This window comes from Labrus bergylta, chromosome 22, assembly GCF_963930695.1.
Source record: "Labrus bergylta chromosome 22, fLabBer1.1, whole genome shotgun sequence".
Classification (NCBI taxonomy): domain Eukaryota; kingdom Metazoa; phylum Chordata; class Actinopteri; order Labriformes; family Labridae; genus Labrus; species Labrus bergylta.
The window spans coordinates 7,887,783-7,904,055 of record NC_089216.1 but is presented as its reverse complement, the minus strand read 5'-3'; the positions used below and the strand labels follow the sequence as shown (position 1 = coordinate 7,904,055).

Below are 16,273 nucleotides of genomic sequence, written 5' to 3'. Positions count from 1 at the left end.
ATTTAAAAACTGCCGCACTTCTCCATACTTACCTCAGCAGCACCCATTTGGCAAACATGACTGTTTCACTTCAACGATCTTAAGTATTAGGGCTTGCAATCATTTTGAATTCATTTTACACCCAAAACCTGTAGGTCTGTGGGAGTTGAGTGTCTCCTTTTTGAAGCATATTTCACTTTTTTTTTCTTCTTCTGAGCATGACCTCTTGACCCTGATGGATGTTCTCTTTTTCCTACTGCTGCACGCTACACACAGAAATCATGCTTTACGATACATCGGATGAGTTTGTTTGCATAGGCACCCCATACATAAGTAATTGCAATGTGTTCCATATTTGAAAAGTTTTATATGCAAGTTTCATAGAAAGAGTGACGATGAGTAGAACAGCTGTACAAATGTAACACAAGTATGCTCATACTGTTCCACTTCAGCTGTCATTACAATTTTCTATTAATTGTAAATTCAAGACAGTGAGGTATAGCTGAAACTGGATACTGCCTGTAAAAAAAAAAAACAAGTCTTTTTGACTTAAGTGTAGGAAGATGCAACCGTATGAGAGGTACATTTTTCAACCTCATTTGCCTTCATCACTCAAGCCAGGCATTTTAATTTGCATATATGATACTGATGTGTATGTAACTGTCCTCTGCTCCTAAGATGGAATTTGGTTATGTTTCTTGGGAACATCTGGATCTTCCAAAGAAAATGTTGGACATTACTCAAATCCAGCAGACAAAAGATAAACAAAGTAAAGCTGCGGGCTTAGGCATCCCTGGAAATTTCAGAAAATGTTCTTTTTGTTGACATTTTATGGCATCAAATTTCCAGCAGCAAAGAGTATCCGACTCTAGGTCTATGCCTTAATCAAAGCATGGACATTGGAGTTTGCCACTTGTTCAGGTGAGTACATGTGTCACAAGCTCAGTAATTCGTAGAGCAGAGTGAACATTAGAAAACCTGCAAAAACATATGCTGTCAATGCAGGTCGGCCTATTTATGTGAAAGCATGCGATAAAACAGTTTACTGGTGCTACAAGATTACACTTTTTTTCATAAAAATGTTCTCTTCAGAAATGATTTGTATTGGCCTCCTGCTTTTAAGGTCTTGTGATTTGGTTTGACTTGAAGCTCTTTTCTTCTGCTCCTGACCTTTTTGTTTCTCATTTCCTTTTTTCAACATTTCTTGTAATCCCACTCTTATCCACCTTCCTCCATCTTTCCCTCTCTCTGAAACCCCGTCTCCCCCGTCTCCCCCGTCTCTTCTGTCCTTATCCGATTCAAACACACACCATAACTGCTAACTCCTTCTCCGTCGTTAGCCAACCTTGGAGCCTAAACTCAAGGTATGTTTAGTTTAAGATGTAGTAGAAATGTACAATGGCAAGAGGACTATAGTATAAACTAAGTAGACTTCTTTAAGATAGTTTAACATAAAGGGAAGTTCACCTATCTGTTGCTTATGGGCAGAACATTGAGAAGCATCGGCAGCTAAACTTAAGCTTAGCACAGGCTAGCATAGAAGATAAAAACTGGGAAACTGCTAGCCTGGCTGTGTCTTAAGGTAACAAAAGTCATTTGACTGGGATTGAATTATGTGCCACACTGTCTCTTAGCTTGGTTACTGTCAAAATAACATACATTTTTTTTTTACACTTTTTTTGAAAGGATGAAACTAACTAGATAAGTCATGCAAGTAAGTGCCTGTTAGCAAATGTCATGAACATGAACAGAGCCAAGCTAGCTGTTTCCCTGTTTCAGCAAATTATTGATCCATTTAGGTAAAAAAAATAAATCATTATTTACAACGAAATGTGTTGAAAATCAAATATAATATAGTTATTTGAAATAAAGTTGTTTTTTTATCATGATGTAAACTCTTGGTTTCTCTTTAAGACATCTCAACTTTCAATGTTACGCCAAAAAAAAACATTGTGAATGATCTGAAACTGAACAAACTTCACATTTTGTACCTGTTTTTTATCTCCCCTATTCAAGGCGAGCATGATTACTGTGAGTATACATGAGCAACAGTGCTTGAATAGTGCCATTTGTTTGTCTTTGCTTCGGGATCCTGCTCTGCTGAGGTTTTCGAGAAACTGATTTGCAGCGTTTGATACGCCGAGTTTGGATCCATTCACGCTTGAATCAAACATTCAACCTGTCAGTCAGCGTTTGCAATTCTAATATGAACTGTGAAATGTCCATGTGTACATTCGCTTTGCTCAAATTGTTTTTATTAGTCGTAGTACATGTAAAAAAATACAAATGTGTGGTCGGTGATGAGTCATTTATATGAAGCCTTTTTTTGTAAACTTTCCTGTATTTGCTGTGAGTACGTCAATGAGAAAGTATCCTGTGGGTCTGTTGACGGATCTTTCTCCCCTCTCGGCTGATGATGCTGATATTGATGCACCTCAGGACATGAGTCACCTGTCACTGTGATAGCAAACGATGTGGATTATCACATTGGATTGTGTGGTTTTTTCGCATCGGAACGGCTGTTGCGTTACGCAGGACGGAAAACACACAATTGTCTGTTTTGGCGTTTGTCTTCGATCCCATAATGCCAAAGCACTGGCGCAACAACAGGCACAACCTTTCCTACCATTAACCAGCTTAACTCGTACTGTGCTATTTGCCTTGAGACTACCTGTAAAGAAAGGTATTTTACACCAATGTTGAGCTGTTTTAACAAGTTGAAACAGTGGCCCCTCAGACAGCACTATTTCAAATTGAAGCATTCAAATTTAGCATTTTTTTTATTTATACTGCTTTGATGCCTGATGTGCAGGTGGACTAGCTATTGCATCAGATCCTTAAACATACTGTTTGTTTGACTTTTGACAAATTGTAGCCCCTTCACCGCCAAGCCAATGCAACTGTAAAGTACATGCTTTGAACAAAATTCAGAAAGCTTTTTCACCGTTCCTGCACCGACAGTGTTTCATCTCACATGTTTCTTCTGCAGATACGGCGTCTTGCTCATCCATTCAGCACGGCTTGCTAGTTTTCGACATTTAGCGTTAGTGTTAGCAAAGAGAGCGATCTAGCGACCTAAAAGGCCCCCTTTTAGTAATGATGTTATGTGCACTGGCTACTGCTTGTAAAATTTGAGCTCATGCTTCTTGTTGTTGTGCTCCTGTTCATCTAACATCTCTGTTTCTGTTGTTGTTGTTGTTGTCTAGGAGCCCAACAGCGGGCACCCCACCCTGGTAACCCTGAAAGTTGACCCAGATGGATTTTTCCTCTACTGGACTGGAGGCTCAAACCTGGTGAGACACACACACACACACACACACACACACACACACACACACACACACACACACACACGAGCACTGATCCACTTGTTGGTCTCGTGGTAGGCCAAATGGACTGTCCCTTATCTCATGTAAAATCCGACCTGATAAAACACAAATGGGCCACTCTAGAGCAGACCACAATGGATTTTTAATGCACCAACATGAGCGCCAGTATGGATAAAATGCTTTATTTCCGCTAACTCTACCGCATATCTCTGTGTCTGTTATTGTGGTCTTAACTGGTCCATTAGTTCAGCAAAAAATGGGTTTCATCACCTTGTTTGTCTCCGCTCTACTCTCGTTCCCTCAATGTCTTTGTGGTCTTCTTCCTTTTAGTTGTCGATCTCTGTCACTCCAGCCGTCTCTTCTTCCCAACAACAAACCCTCCTCTCGATATTCTTCGGTTACTATGCTTTAGTAATTAGTTTACCGTAAAACTTCAAATAGAAGCCCATCCCAATATAAGGCTCACCAAACGCCTTTCACTAAACCTGGTGTTGGGCGCATGTTTGGACAAATAAAGGCAGGTTTTAATTAGAGACACCTCTGATTTTAGTGTTCAAATAGTATCAAAAAATAAGAAGTTAGTTTCACAATATGTGATGTTGAGTTGTGGGAATCAAGCCGACATAGTAACGAGGGTTGTGATGATTCAATCGGCTCTAGATGATGCACGATGTTGGGCTCGCAAGAACAAGACGAGACGATATTTTATAAAAAAAAATAAAAATAATAAAATGAAGAAAACTCAGATGACTGGAAAAATAGTCGTTTATTTGATTGAAAGTCTAAAATAGCAAAACAATGCAGGTCCATTTTGAAAATTTCCAACTAGTAACCATCTTGTAACAAATCTCACTGCCGACATATTGTTCTGGTTTTCGTCCGACACCCTTTCTCCCCGTTCGTCTTTTCCACCCGGTACCCAAAATGCTGCCTGCCACACAAACTGTCAAAGTGGTGGGGGCATCTTCCATTGTCATTTTCATCTTAACATCAGACTCAGTCATGATGGCTGCTGCTCTGCGTCTCTGTACTGATATCGTGAGACAGTTTTTATCTTGTCACATCCTTTGTCATGAACCATTGTTACTTTTACAAGTTGACTTCATATAGGACATTGTGTGTGGCCAAGTAACATTTTAGAGCAGCTCAATTAACTCACACAAGCTCCACTATCCCAATCTCTCATCTGTGTTTCCCCTCTCTCTCTCTCTCTCTCTCTCTCTCTCTCCCTCTCTCCCTGTTTCACTGACACACACACACACACACACACACACACACACACACACACACACACACACACACTTTCCCTCTTTTTATTTCTGGCTGTCTATTTATCCAAAAGGCATGTAAGGAATGACCTGTTGATGGCCAATGTTATCACTGCGTTGTGTCTGAGTGTGTGTGCTCAATGCAAGTTTGTGTGCACAATGCGTGCAAGTATGTGTGTGTGTGTGTGTGTGTGTGTACATATCTGGGCCAAAGCACATGTCAGCCTGTATGCCTTCACATGTGTCAGCTATGCCAATACACGCACATAACAGGGGTTTAAATACTTATTTTATCCTGTATTGTATTGTTGTGTGTCTGTGTATGTGGGTGTGTGTGGGGGTGTGTATGTGGGTGTGTGTGGGTGTGTGTATGTGTGTGTGTGTGGTATAGAGATAATAGGCCATTTGTCGCCTGAGGTGCAGTAGTGACATCGTTTAACAAAGAGTGTGCTTGCCAGTCATTTAATCTTTGTACTGTGATGATGAAGCTGATCCTTACAATAACTGCAAACTTTTCATCATGGAATGTTTGGATGCTGGTCATCCATGGAAAAACAAAAACAAAACAAAAAAAAAACCTGTGATATGTTTGTTTTCTTGGACCCAGTCATGCAAATTACCCATTTTCATAATACCGTGTCAGATTTTATCTTGGAACCTAAACAGTCCCCCAAGTCAAAGCAACTTCCTGCAGCCTCCATGAAAACACAAAGAAAAAGCAGCGCCGGTGCCACTTGGTTTGCCTTGTGCGCCGCAGTGTTTGGCTTTCTTTCATTGCTTGCTTACTTTTAGCTTTTCATCTTTTTGTTAATCTTGGCGCGAGCGAGCTGCTTTGTGGCCACTTTTCTGACTGCAGTAGCCGGGAAAGCATGCTCGCCGTTAGCCACAAAAGAAATGAAATATATTTCAAAAAACATCCAGACCACACAGGCCAATTACAGGGAAATGAGGATATTTAGATTTCACAGCAGCAGGGTGACTCAGAATTGTCGTTAATTTATGCTCAGTTTTCACAACGGTGTCCAAAAAGTTGTTTATCGCAGCTCTTTAAAGGGTTCTTTGCAAGTAGATTTTTGTAGTTATCGCTGTGGTGCTTTCGTACCGGGCTTTTCCAGATATCACTTGTCAGTTCAATTGTTTGGCAAAATCTGTGTCTTCTGCTTTTCCATGGATTATATTTCTATAATTACGCAGCCCAACTCTGGCTCTCTACAATAACTCGACAGTACAAATGAGAAACAGACTCTGTGCCTCTTCTTCAGCCTTCTTTTTTCTCTGTGCTGATTCTTAAGGTGAAGGCACATGCACGTATAGAAATGGACTGTCTGTGGCTTTGCAGAAGTCCTATTTAAAGGGAATGACGAGCGAACTTTACTGAAGCTTTAATTCTGCGTTGTGAGTGACTCCCCGGGAGATTTTCCAACTGGAGCTGAAAAGAAAGAGGCCACTGCAACACAGATATCCAGCTATTATTAATGAGAACAGTTAATATGCCTTTACACAGATGACAAGGGTATTCTGGACGGAACCCATTTCTCTGAATAGAGCCACCCAAAATATTTGATCTCCTCCAGTCCAGTTTGTGTCTTGGCCGCTCTGCTTTTAATATGTCAAACAATACAGAATGGAAAACTAAAGACACCTGGCTTTGAAAATAAAGATTCTTCTCACTGTGAAGGATTAAGGATTAAACGGCTTCCCAAAATCCAAAACCCCAAAATCTCATGAGAATCTTTTTTTTTTTTTAAATCAAAGCTAACTTCAAGATGTAATGATAAGAAAAAACACTTTCTTTTTAGGAACTAGTGTCAGCATTGTATTCACAGGATTATGGGTAGCCAGATTCAGATAGACCCTTAATGTTCCCACACGAGCATGTTCTAGCCTTTTTCCATTCACCATCCATTATCCATAATTAGTCTTCTTACCTTTCCAACTTTATTTAGATTTTTAGATTTTCCCAAAGACATTTCCTCTTAAATCTGGTTTATCTCATCTTCTTTTCCCCCACCTCGCAACCTTTCACCTTCTCTCCAGGTATTCCTCGCCGTTTCATCCTCCATCTGTTTCATGTCACCCTCTTCTTTAGGCCTTACTTTGTTTAACATGTTACCTTAAGTACCGCCGTACTTTCCCCCCAAAATGTCCTCCTTGAGAACAAGGTTCTTCTGCTCAACCGGTCGGATTGGGACTGATATTTTCTTCCTCTTATTAATCTTCAGCATCTCTCTCTCCCTCATCATTCCTGCTTCCTTCATCCGTTTACTCCCCCCCCCCCCCCCCCCCCATCTCCCTTCTCTGCATCTCTGTGCAACGTGAAGAAGTTCCACTTTTAAGATTTCTGATGTTTCCTTGTGTGCCCAGAGTCCAGAAATTTCCCATAATGCTCAAGTTGGTTGCCATAACGAGTAACAGTCACTGACGGACGCACATAAACACTCACACAAACCCACAGTGGCTTGGCAGCGAAACACGGGAGACACACCCCTCCATGCACCAATCGTGCGCTCTTTCTCTTTTTCTTTCCCTCACTGTTGTTTGCCTGTTTGTCTTTTCAAGTCTAGACTATTAAAATCACTGCGCTTGTTTGCATTTTCAGATAGAGTTGTCATCAACATGGTCAGGAACAGTTTATTTTACTTGAAAGAATGAACCTTATCTTGAGGACATGTAGATATGTGTGTGATTTATACGAGCTGTTGTTTCCTGGGTGTTCTGCCGGCATAAATCAAGCAGGGCACACCGGGGGGGGGGAGGGGGGGTTGAATTTTATGAAAATATTTAAAGGAAGTGGCAGCAGGAACCGGCGACATGAAATACAGGCTGGGCTTAATGTTGCTGTAACAGGTTTGATGCTGTTTGATGTAGCACCTTGGAAAGAGAGACTACCACTCTGCTAATTCATGATATGAAGGCGGGTTCGTTCCAAGTGGTCTCTTTAATTAAACAGACGTAATTCACCAGTTTCCAAACTTATGTGCAGCCGGAGCGCAGAAGGGAATAACTTCAGTCAGCCAAAAAACTTTAAATTGGCACAGAGATTCTGGGAAAAGCCGTTTAAGAAAACAGTACAGATGTGTATTTTTCAAGTGTTTAGGGTTTATTGTGTCCCCTCCTAGATGTCTAAAGTCCCATAACATCCATTTTTGAAACCCTTCTCCGCTACGTCCTCAGTGCTGGTTGGTGGGTTGGGTCCAAAAGCTTGAACGCAAAGTGCATGCCAGTGGCTGAGGGTAACACAAGATCCACAGGCACATCCCAAATCCACACATCTGTTACAGCATGTGCTTACTCCCTCCTGCTAATCCCGCTGTGCGTGTCCTTTTTATGTCCTCTGGCCCGAACCCGCCTCCACCTCCTCTTTTTTTTTTAACGATCGCGACCTGAAATGAGACGTTTCGGGTCGAGGCTGCCGTGTTGTGACAGATGGAGGGAGAAGGGTGAGAGAGTTCTCCAAGGAGGTTGTTGAGATGGATGGATGGATGTAAAAACCAGCGCTGTTGATCACTTCTAATTGGCGAGTTGATTGAAGGCTGAAAAAGTTTCTTAGTTTGTTCCATTGTTGAGAAGCTACAGCGGATTCCAATGGTGACCAAGACTGTAAAACAATGACAAAAAAAATAATTATTAAACCTCTCCTGCAACATCATCTTACTCTGTGCAGGTTGATATTGTGACAGATATGTGGCGACACCTGGAAGTGGACGATAGCGATCACACTGAGGTCTGTGTCTTTGCTGTTCAGTGAAAACAGATGCACCTGCAGCTTAAAGGGAATCTCTATGTCAACGACTATTTTAGTTTCCAATCTTGGTGCAATTAAAGGTGTCATATCAAGCATTGGATTCTTGACAATTGGCGCATGATAGCTCGTTTGAAAATTGGATAATGGGAAAACCCTGATTCATTGCAGTCTAACACTAAACACACAAAAGGTGACGCTGTGGTTTAATCTGAAAATGTGTGTGGTTTTCGAGAACAATAAAGAGCAAACACTTGTCTCCCCTTTTTATCCACACAGTCTTAACAAGGTCAGTTATTGTTCATGGTTTCCCGGTTGAACTTTGCCGCAATCTTGCGCCACACCGCCATTGCCACTGAAGATAATCAGGCTAAATTATGGTTTGCCGAAACTGAAGACTCGCCCAGTTCATAGCTGATCCTGGCTTACTGTGGCCTCACCTGCCACAACAGAGAGGATGCGGTCTAATTCCCTCCACTTCTGTTTTACTTTGGCCATCCTTCCGTTTCCAGCCTTAGCTGCGGGATCTCTCCCTGTTGCTTGCACTGCTTTACGCACCTTCAATTTGTCGTTCGCTCATGTCCTCCCCGTGTCCCTCCGTCTTGGGGGCAGCTGGTAGGTGTCAAGGAGACGTGGCAAAAAGCTGCTCCGCTAATATAAACTGAAGGATGACACTTCCTCCCTCAGAGCTCTCCATCTTTTCTTGCTATTTGTCTCCCCCCCCTCGCTTTTTCCCCATTTTTTTGCTCCTTCCTTTTTTCTCACATCTCACATCTTCCTCTCCTCTCCTTGACTTCACCTCCTTCCTCCTTCTCGTGTCAACAGCTCTTTTTTTTTCCTCCTGTGGACCCTTCCTGCTAGAGTTATTGCTCCTAATTTTCTTGCAACAACACTTCTGATCTTTCCAGTACTCCCACATTCAGCGTGGGAAAGCGGGCAGGAAGTTGCTAAGACCGGGGAGACGGGGGGTTCTGGGGAATTTTGTTGCCCCTCATTCCCTCTATCATCCTCCTCCTCCTTCCCACTCCTACTCCACTTTTCCCCTCTTCCCTGAATTCCTCTCTCTCTCTCTCTCTCTGTGCAATCATTTTCTTCCGGTCCTCCCTCCCTCCCTTTTTGTTAAGGTGCACAGGTCAAGTCAATTGTACCTGGTCTTTTTCGACGTCTGCCCCCAAGGGTGTAATTTAGTCATCAGAGAACTACAATTAAGACTCTAATGGCGTGCAATTGATTTCACATACCTTGGCCAGATTGGGGGGTGGGAGACACACACAGAAACCACAAACAAATACTTACTACAGTGTGTCAGGAATTACCTGTGATTTGAGTTCAGCAAACGCCCCGGGGGGGGCTGCTGCGCTGTGACCACATACTTACTGGAGGAGTGAAAGTGGTTTGAACCATGTGGTTGGTTTGGTTTTAAAGTTGACCTTAAATGTGTGATATGTAGGATGTGATAAATGCACACAAAGATGAGTGATTACTTTCTAAACACAGATCTGCATACAGGCATAAATGCTGGATTTTAAGGCAAGTTTAACAATTTTGCTGTCAGAAGTTTTACTCTCTTTAAACAGACACAAACATGCACAGGCAGCTGACGATCCCCTCCTTGACGTCGTCTCTTAACTCCAGCTCTGAAGCTGCCTCTCTCACTGTTCACAACGACAACGCACAGTTCAGGAAGTCTTGGCCAGATGTCCTTCACCGCAAAACTGCTACATCCACCAAAAGCCCCAAAAAGTTGATCGTCGCTTCCGGAGGCTTTTTATTTGTTGTTGTTGTTAGGCTACAGCCCATAACTTCAGCATTTCATGAACTGGTTGTTTTTTTTTATTTCAACCGTTGGGCCATTTTTTTTGCGTTTATCGATGAGACAGGATAAAAGAGCGACAGGACATATTTGTAGGAGAGAAGGAGTGGATCACATGCTGCAGAGGGGCCAGAGGTCGCAGTCGAGCCTCGGGCTGCTCTGTTGTGGACTGCAGCCTGTAAACATGGGGAACAACATGTTTAACTGCTGAGATGATCTGCTGCCCAAGAAGGAGACATTTTGGGAAGTACATTGAATACATCGATTTGCTGCCTTGCTGAGAATAAGAAGCATCTCTAGACCTGGAAGTGAAGAGTCGCATTAGTCTTTTTTTCTGCGCCCTCGTTATAGACAGACCTGATATCAGACGTCCCACCCCTTCTTGCTTTTGATTGGACGATGAGGGAGAAGTGGCGTTTGACAAGCACAGCTTTGTTCTGAGAGTTGAACTTCGGTTTTTCCAAATGTGAGTGCTGTGAGCGTAGCAACAACAAACAGCTGATGCTGAGGGGGATTTTTGCGCTGATCACTGAAAACGCTGAACTGCATTGGTCTTGTATTGAAAAAAGGGGACCCCCCACCCCCTCTAGTGCAAAAAAAATGGTATCAATATCTTGAAGAGGGCAAATACACATATTTCTTCAATACAGAATTATTCATTTAATGTTTTAAATGTTAACAAATGTCTTCGTTTTACTTGTTTAGTCTACAGGCAGAAATCAGCAGATGTGCAGCATTTCTTTTCAATGACTGTTTTAAATCGTTGCTTAATCACTAGAATTGTCTGTTGTTTATTATAGTTTTAATTGGTCATTTGAGATCCCTTAATTGCCTTCCATTGATGTGTGAGAACAGGTACCTCTGGTTGTGTGTGTGTGCTCACACAGCAGGCTGAAGTGTGTTAGTGTGTGTGTGTGTGTGTGTGTTCATGAGGGCCAGATGAATTGTAGTAGAATGAATGTTGGCAGGTATAAGTAGAGATCTAATGGAGATTATCTGCATGGCTCAAGTCAAATATCCCCGAGGAATTAACTTGGAACAAGGGGTTTACATAACACACACTCTTTCATGTAGGAGGTCAGTCTATTACACACACACACACACACACACACACACACAGAGACGCACACACAGACGCACACACAGATGCAGGGAAAGTTAAGTGTGTGTCACTCACCCTCGACTTGAATGTGTGTGACAGCTTCCCCTCTGCCTCTACTCGGTCGCATGTTTCATTTTCTGATGACATTATCTGTAAGTGCACATGGCGGGGAAGTCTACATTTTTACTTTCCCTCTCACACACACACACACACACACACACACACACACACACACACACACACACACACACACACACACACACACACACACACACACACACACACACAAACGCAAACTTACACAAGTATGCACATCGAAGAAATTCAGTTCCACATCTCGTGAAGAACTGCAAAAAACTGCACGGTATTAATTCCTTTATCCAAGAAGATGCTTCCTCAAAGTTTTTCACGTTTCCCTGTGAAAGTTTGAACACTACTTTATGCCTTGACCTTTTTTTCTGTGACAAACTTTGTCATTTAAAAGAATAACGTGGTTCGTAATATAAACCTTAATCCAGTTTGAAGGATCATTTCTGCAGCCCACTTTGGACTGAAGTGCAAATATATAAAAACGACGCAATTTAAGATTTTGTAAGAAACAGACGCAGCCAGTTACTCGTGCAGATTTTAAATAAAGTCAGAGTGTGGCTTTGATTCGATGAAAAGGAGAAGAAAAAAGGAACTATGTCTTTAAAAGATCATAGACCGACTTTCTTGGTCATCCTTGACTTCATGCCATATGGGGTTCCTTCACAAAGAGGGATTATTACTGACTTTTATGTTGCACTCGCGCTCCGTTTCACAAGCCATAGATAAACTCCTTTCCTGTTTATAACTTGTCTACTTTCGTTTCTTGCTCCATTTGGCTCTGTTGAAACAATGTCAGCATGTTTTCAGAGTGAGCAGTAACTTTCTCTGATCCCGACATGACAAAGTGCGAAAGTGGAAAATATCCCATCCGGCACTATCTTCATTTCTGAGCTGCAGATTTACTCTGCTGATGTTGAACTTCTTGTCTGAGGTTTTCCATAGTTCCTGTTGAATCTATCTGTGTTTCATGTTTTGTCTTCATCGACGAGGCCCAACTATCCCAGGGCATCCATAGTCCATCCATATTAGAGCTTTTAGTTCTAAGATACAAGTAGAGGGGCTCCAAGGAAAAAAAAAAAAGAAAAGGGAACCACTAGTCTAATCTGTGTGTGTGTGGGTGGCTGCACATGTCTGTTTCTGTTATAAATTAAATCCCATTGATCTGTGTGTGTTTGTCTTTTGGGGAAGGTTTATGAGCCTTCCTGCAACTATTTTGATGTTGTGTGGGTTTTTTTTTTAGTGTGTGCTGTGCCAGAATCTGCTTGTGTTTATCAGCGCCTGGACACATTATGACTTTCTGTGTGTTCTTTTTTTTTTGTTTGTTATATTGACGTTGTTTTTTTTCCTTTTCCTCTTCCATTCAATCTAAATTATATCTTTGAAGCACTTCTTCTTCTTCTTCTTCTTCTTCTTCTTCTTCTTCTGCGTAGAGACTCTTAATATCTCTCTCCGATTACATATCAGGCCGGATGATCTGTGGCTAAGTGGCTAAAATGTTTACTCTCTTCATTTTCACTCCCACACAAATATGAAACAAAGTGGGGAGGAAGCACTAAAGGGAAAAAAAACTGAGTTACACAGAAGACATATAACAAGGTGACACACAGACAAAGTTATGGAGTGGTCCCGTGGTTCACAGGGGTATTAAGTGTCCCGCTTCTTTCTCTCTCTATAAACACTTTGTTAAACTTTCCTATCACCGCAATAAAACAGTTTGAAGGTCTCTTTGTTCTGCCTCTCCCATGTTTCGGTGTAAAGTCAAGGGCACGTCTTCCCTTCTCTCCTCTGCACTAAAGGCACCTCTGGCACTGCTCGTGTCAGCGTGTGTGCGTGTGTGTGTGTGTGTGTGTGTGTCCAGGAGGATCAGTTTCCTATATGCCGTCATCATGCGCCATTTGATAGGCGCTGCGATTGGTCATTGGTGACGTATTTAGCCGCGGTGATCTTTCAGGACGCCACACTCTTGGCGCGTCACAGGAAGGGAGTGGCGCTCTCTTGATTGTTTCGTTGCCCTTTTTTTTTTTTTTTTTTGATATTTTTCTAATCTTAAGAAAATGAATGGAGGACAGTGGCACGGAAAGAGGGAGGAGGGGGAAGTGAAGAGTCAAATCAAAGAAATGCAGGAAGGAAAGGAGTGAGTGAACGTGGGCCTAATCAAATCACGTTCACATGAACTGTGCTTGTGTTGAGGGCCTAAATATAGACTGACCTATGAGTTATTGTTCTATTAAATCCCACCCAAACATGCATCTGCAGCACAATGTTAAATATCTCTCATAGAAAATCAATACCATCGTCTATCTTAACTAGAATATAAGACGAGAGCTAGCAGCTTATTAGCTTAGCTCGTACCTTGGCCTTAGTCAATACTTGGATGTGCGTGGGTTGAAGGGGCAATGAACTCCTGAGAGTTGGAGGTAGTTCTGGTGAAACTGTTGTTGACCTGCCTGCATAGCATTAGCTTTCTGGCTTATAGACTAAAAGTCGTGGTTCTCAATTCGTCTAGCCTCAGGACACACCACCAACTCCTCTGTGAAAGATTGCGACCCAAATTTGTGATTTTTTTTTTCCCCGACCAATCAGATTTCTTTACTGAAAAATTGTGCAGTTTGGACCTCAGTCGGTACAAAACATGTGATAGAAGCAAAAAAACTGAACAAAACAAACACGATTAAAAGGCACACATTCGCACCCAACGAAAATGGCTCCCCGACCCACCTCTGGGTCCCGACCCACCAGTTGAGAACCACTGGACTAAAGCACTGCGTGATAAGCAGAATGTCACCTGCTGCTAAGTCTCTTCACTGAAGTTGTGAACAAAGTTTCTGTTGTATTGGAAAAACTATGGGATGGAAAAAATAAATGTCAGATATTAGTCAGTTCCTCGTGTCTTTTTATTTTCTTCATGAGTACATAAAGGTTTTTTGTTACATCTAATTAAAGTGCAACCAATGTAATGTGCAGTATATAGGACTTCTAGCCATGGCTCATTTGCAGTTTTTTTTCCCTGGTCAGGCTTTTAGGTAAAAACACACAACGGTTAGTGCGCGCGGTTAGTTAGTACAGAGGCCGTAGTCCTTGAGAACTTTCTGTATTTACATCTGACCAATAGTTACTGAAAAATCTTCACATGTTTTTATCCTGAAGAAAAAGCACATGGAAACAGTTTTTTGCACAGTTCAGAGTTAAGAAGTAATTTTTTAGACACTGTGGACACACTGACCAACAACTCTGCAGCCTCTTCTGCAACCTTTCTATGGAAGGGGCTGTGACTTTCTGGAGGAGGAAACGCTCTTCCGACTTCTTTGAACTACGCTTATGGAGCAGATGAGACATTAAAACATTGTTATTAGACGAGCTTCTGAGTTGTTTGTGCAAAAAAAATGTTGCGGTTGAGAGCAGGGAAAGTCATTAGTTTAAAGCAGGAACAGTTCCAGCATGCATTGCAGCGGCACATACTTCGGTTCCTCAAACGCTCTGGTTTCAGCTATCAGTCCGGTTAATCATCAGATCAAAACAATTTCACATTCTCTCGGAAGAGTTAAGGGAGTGAATTGTGGGAAATGCTGGATATCGCTGTCTAATGCTGAATTACGCGAGGCAGGCTGAGGGATTACTCATTTCCTCAGTCCAAAGACAGTGAATTAAAGTCATTTCTGGCACTTTATTTACAACATGACTCCTGGAAAACTCTAATCCACAATCATTTTAAAGCCATAATGAGCCCACAGTCGGGTCTGAAGTGATAAATGGAGCGGGCTGTGTTTGGGTTTAGCACTGACAGATGAATGGAGCGCTACAGCTGTCATGAATATAGCTACATATGACACACACACACACACACACACACACACACACACACACACACACACACACACACACACACACAGGCGTGCGCGCTAACTGAGCAGAAGGCCGGAATATGTTAGGAATGTGCTCGGAGATGACCGACCTTCACACATAACACACATGCACCAAGTTGCCTTCCCGAGGTACACAACTATGTGCAAAAACACACACCTTCCCAACTACACATTGACACATTTGTACTTGGAAGAATCGCCTACGATTCTGTGTCACATGCATCTAATGCCTTCCACGCCTGCCATGCACACTCGCATACACCCGTCTTGCTCAACAGGTCAGGATGTTTCACAAGTCAGGACCTGCATGTTGAGGATACTCCTGTCTGCATATTCTTGCCAGTGTGTGTGTGTGTGTGTGTGTGTGTGTGTGTGTGGTGGAGTTTGTGTGTGTGTGTGTGTGTTTTACATTACTAACAAGGGAGAAAATGTGAAGTGTCAGACACACACACACACACACACACACACACACACACACACACACACACACACAGAGTTGTAGTCTCATTACTGTTGTCTCTAAGGAGTCACCATAGCAATGGTAGAATGAAACCATGGCCTGTGGGAGAGGAGGGGTGCGTGTGTGCGTGTGTGTGTGTGTGTGTGTGTGTGTGTGTGTGTGTGTGTGTGTACCACAGACCCAGAAGCGTTTATTCTCCCAGGAAGTAAGTTATTCTCCACAGGCCAATCAGAGGACAAAGTTTGAGACGGAGTTTCACCCAATTGGTCCAACACTTCGGACCTTTTTTTGTTTTTTTCTTCTTTTGTCTGGCAGCCAATCCCCTTTGGAATAACACAGACAGCCGGGCGATGACATCACAGCTAGAGTGAAGTAACGAAAGGAGGAATGTGGAAGAGATGAGTTTCAAAACTCCGTCCGAGGAGTGTGTCTTCATAAGTTTTGACTTTGTTGTTGTTGTTGTTGTTGTTGTTGTTGTTGTTCGGAGAGGCGGTCTGGGTTCAACAAACTCACAGCATGTCCAACTTTCAGACAAACGAAGAGAGGCTTAAAAATGTCCCGTTTTCTTCTAATCTTTAACCCTCATGCATCACTATGATGACGTAAGAGGGGTAGTAAATTAAACTG

The 16,273-nt window shown here is 42.3% G+C and overlaps 1 protein-coding gene across 1 annotated transcript in view; it reads left to right on the top strand.

Moving 5' to 3' along the window:
* The window catches only part of plcb3 (phospholipase C, beta 3 (phosphatidylinositol-specific)), a 47,799-nt gene that overhangs the window by 9,209 nt on the left and 22,317 nt on the right, over nucleotides 1-16,273 (top strand). The window contains exon 2 of the mRNA XM_020643652.3: nucleotides 3,186-3,272. Within this exon, the coding sequence (XP_020499308.2) occupies nucleotides 3,186-3,272 (87 nt within the window). The remainder of the gene's footprint in view (nucleotides 1-3,185; nucleotides 3,273-16,273) is intronic.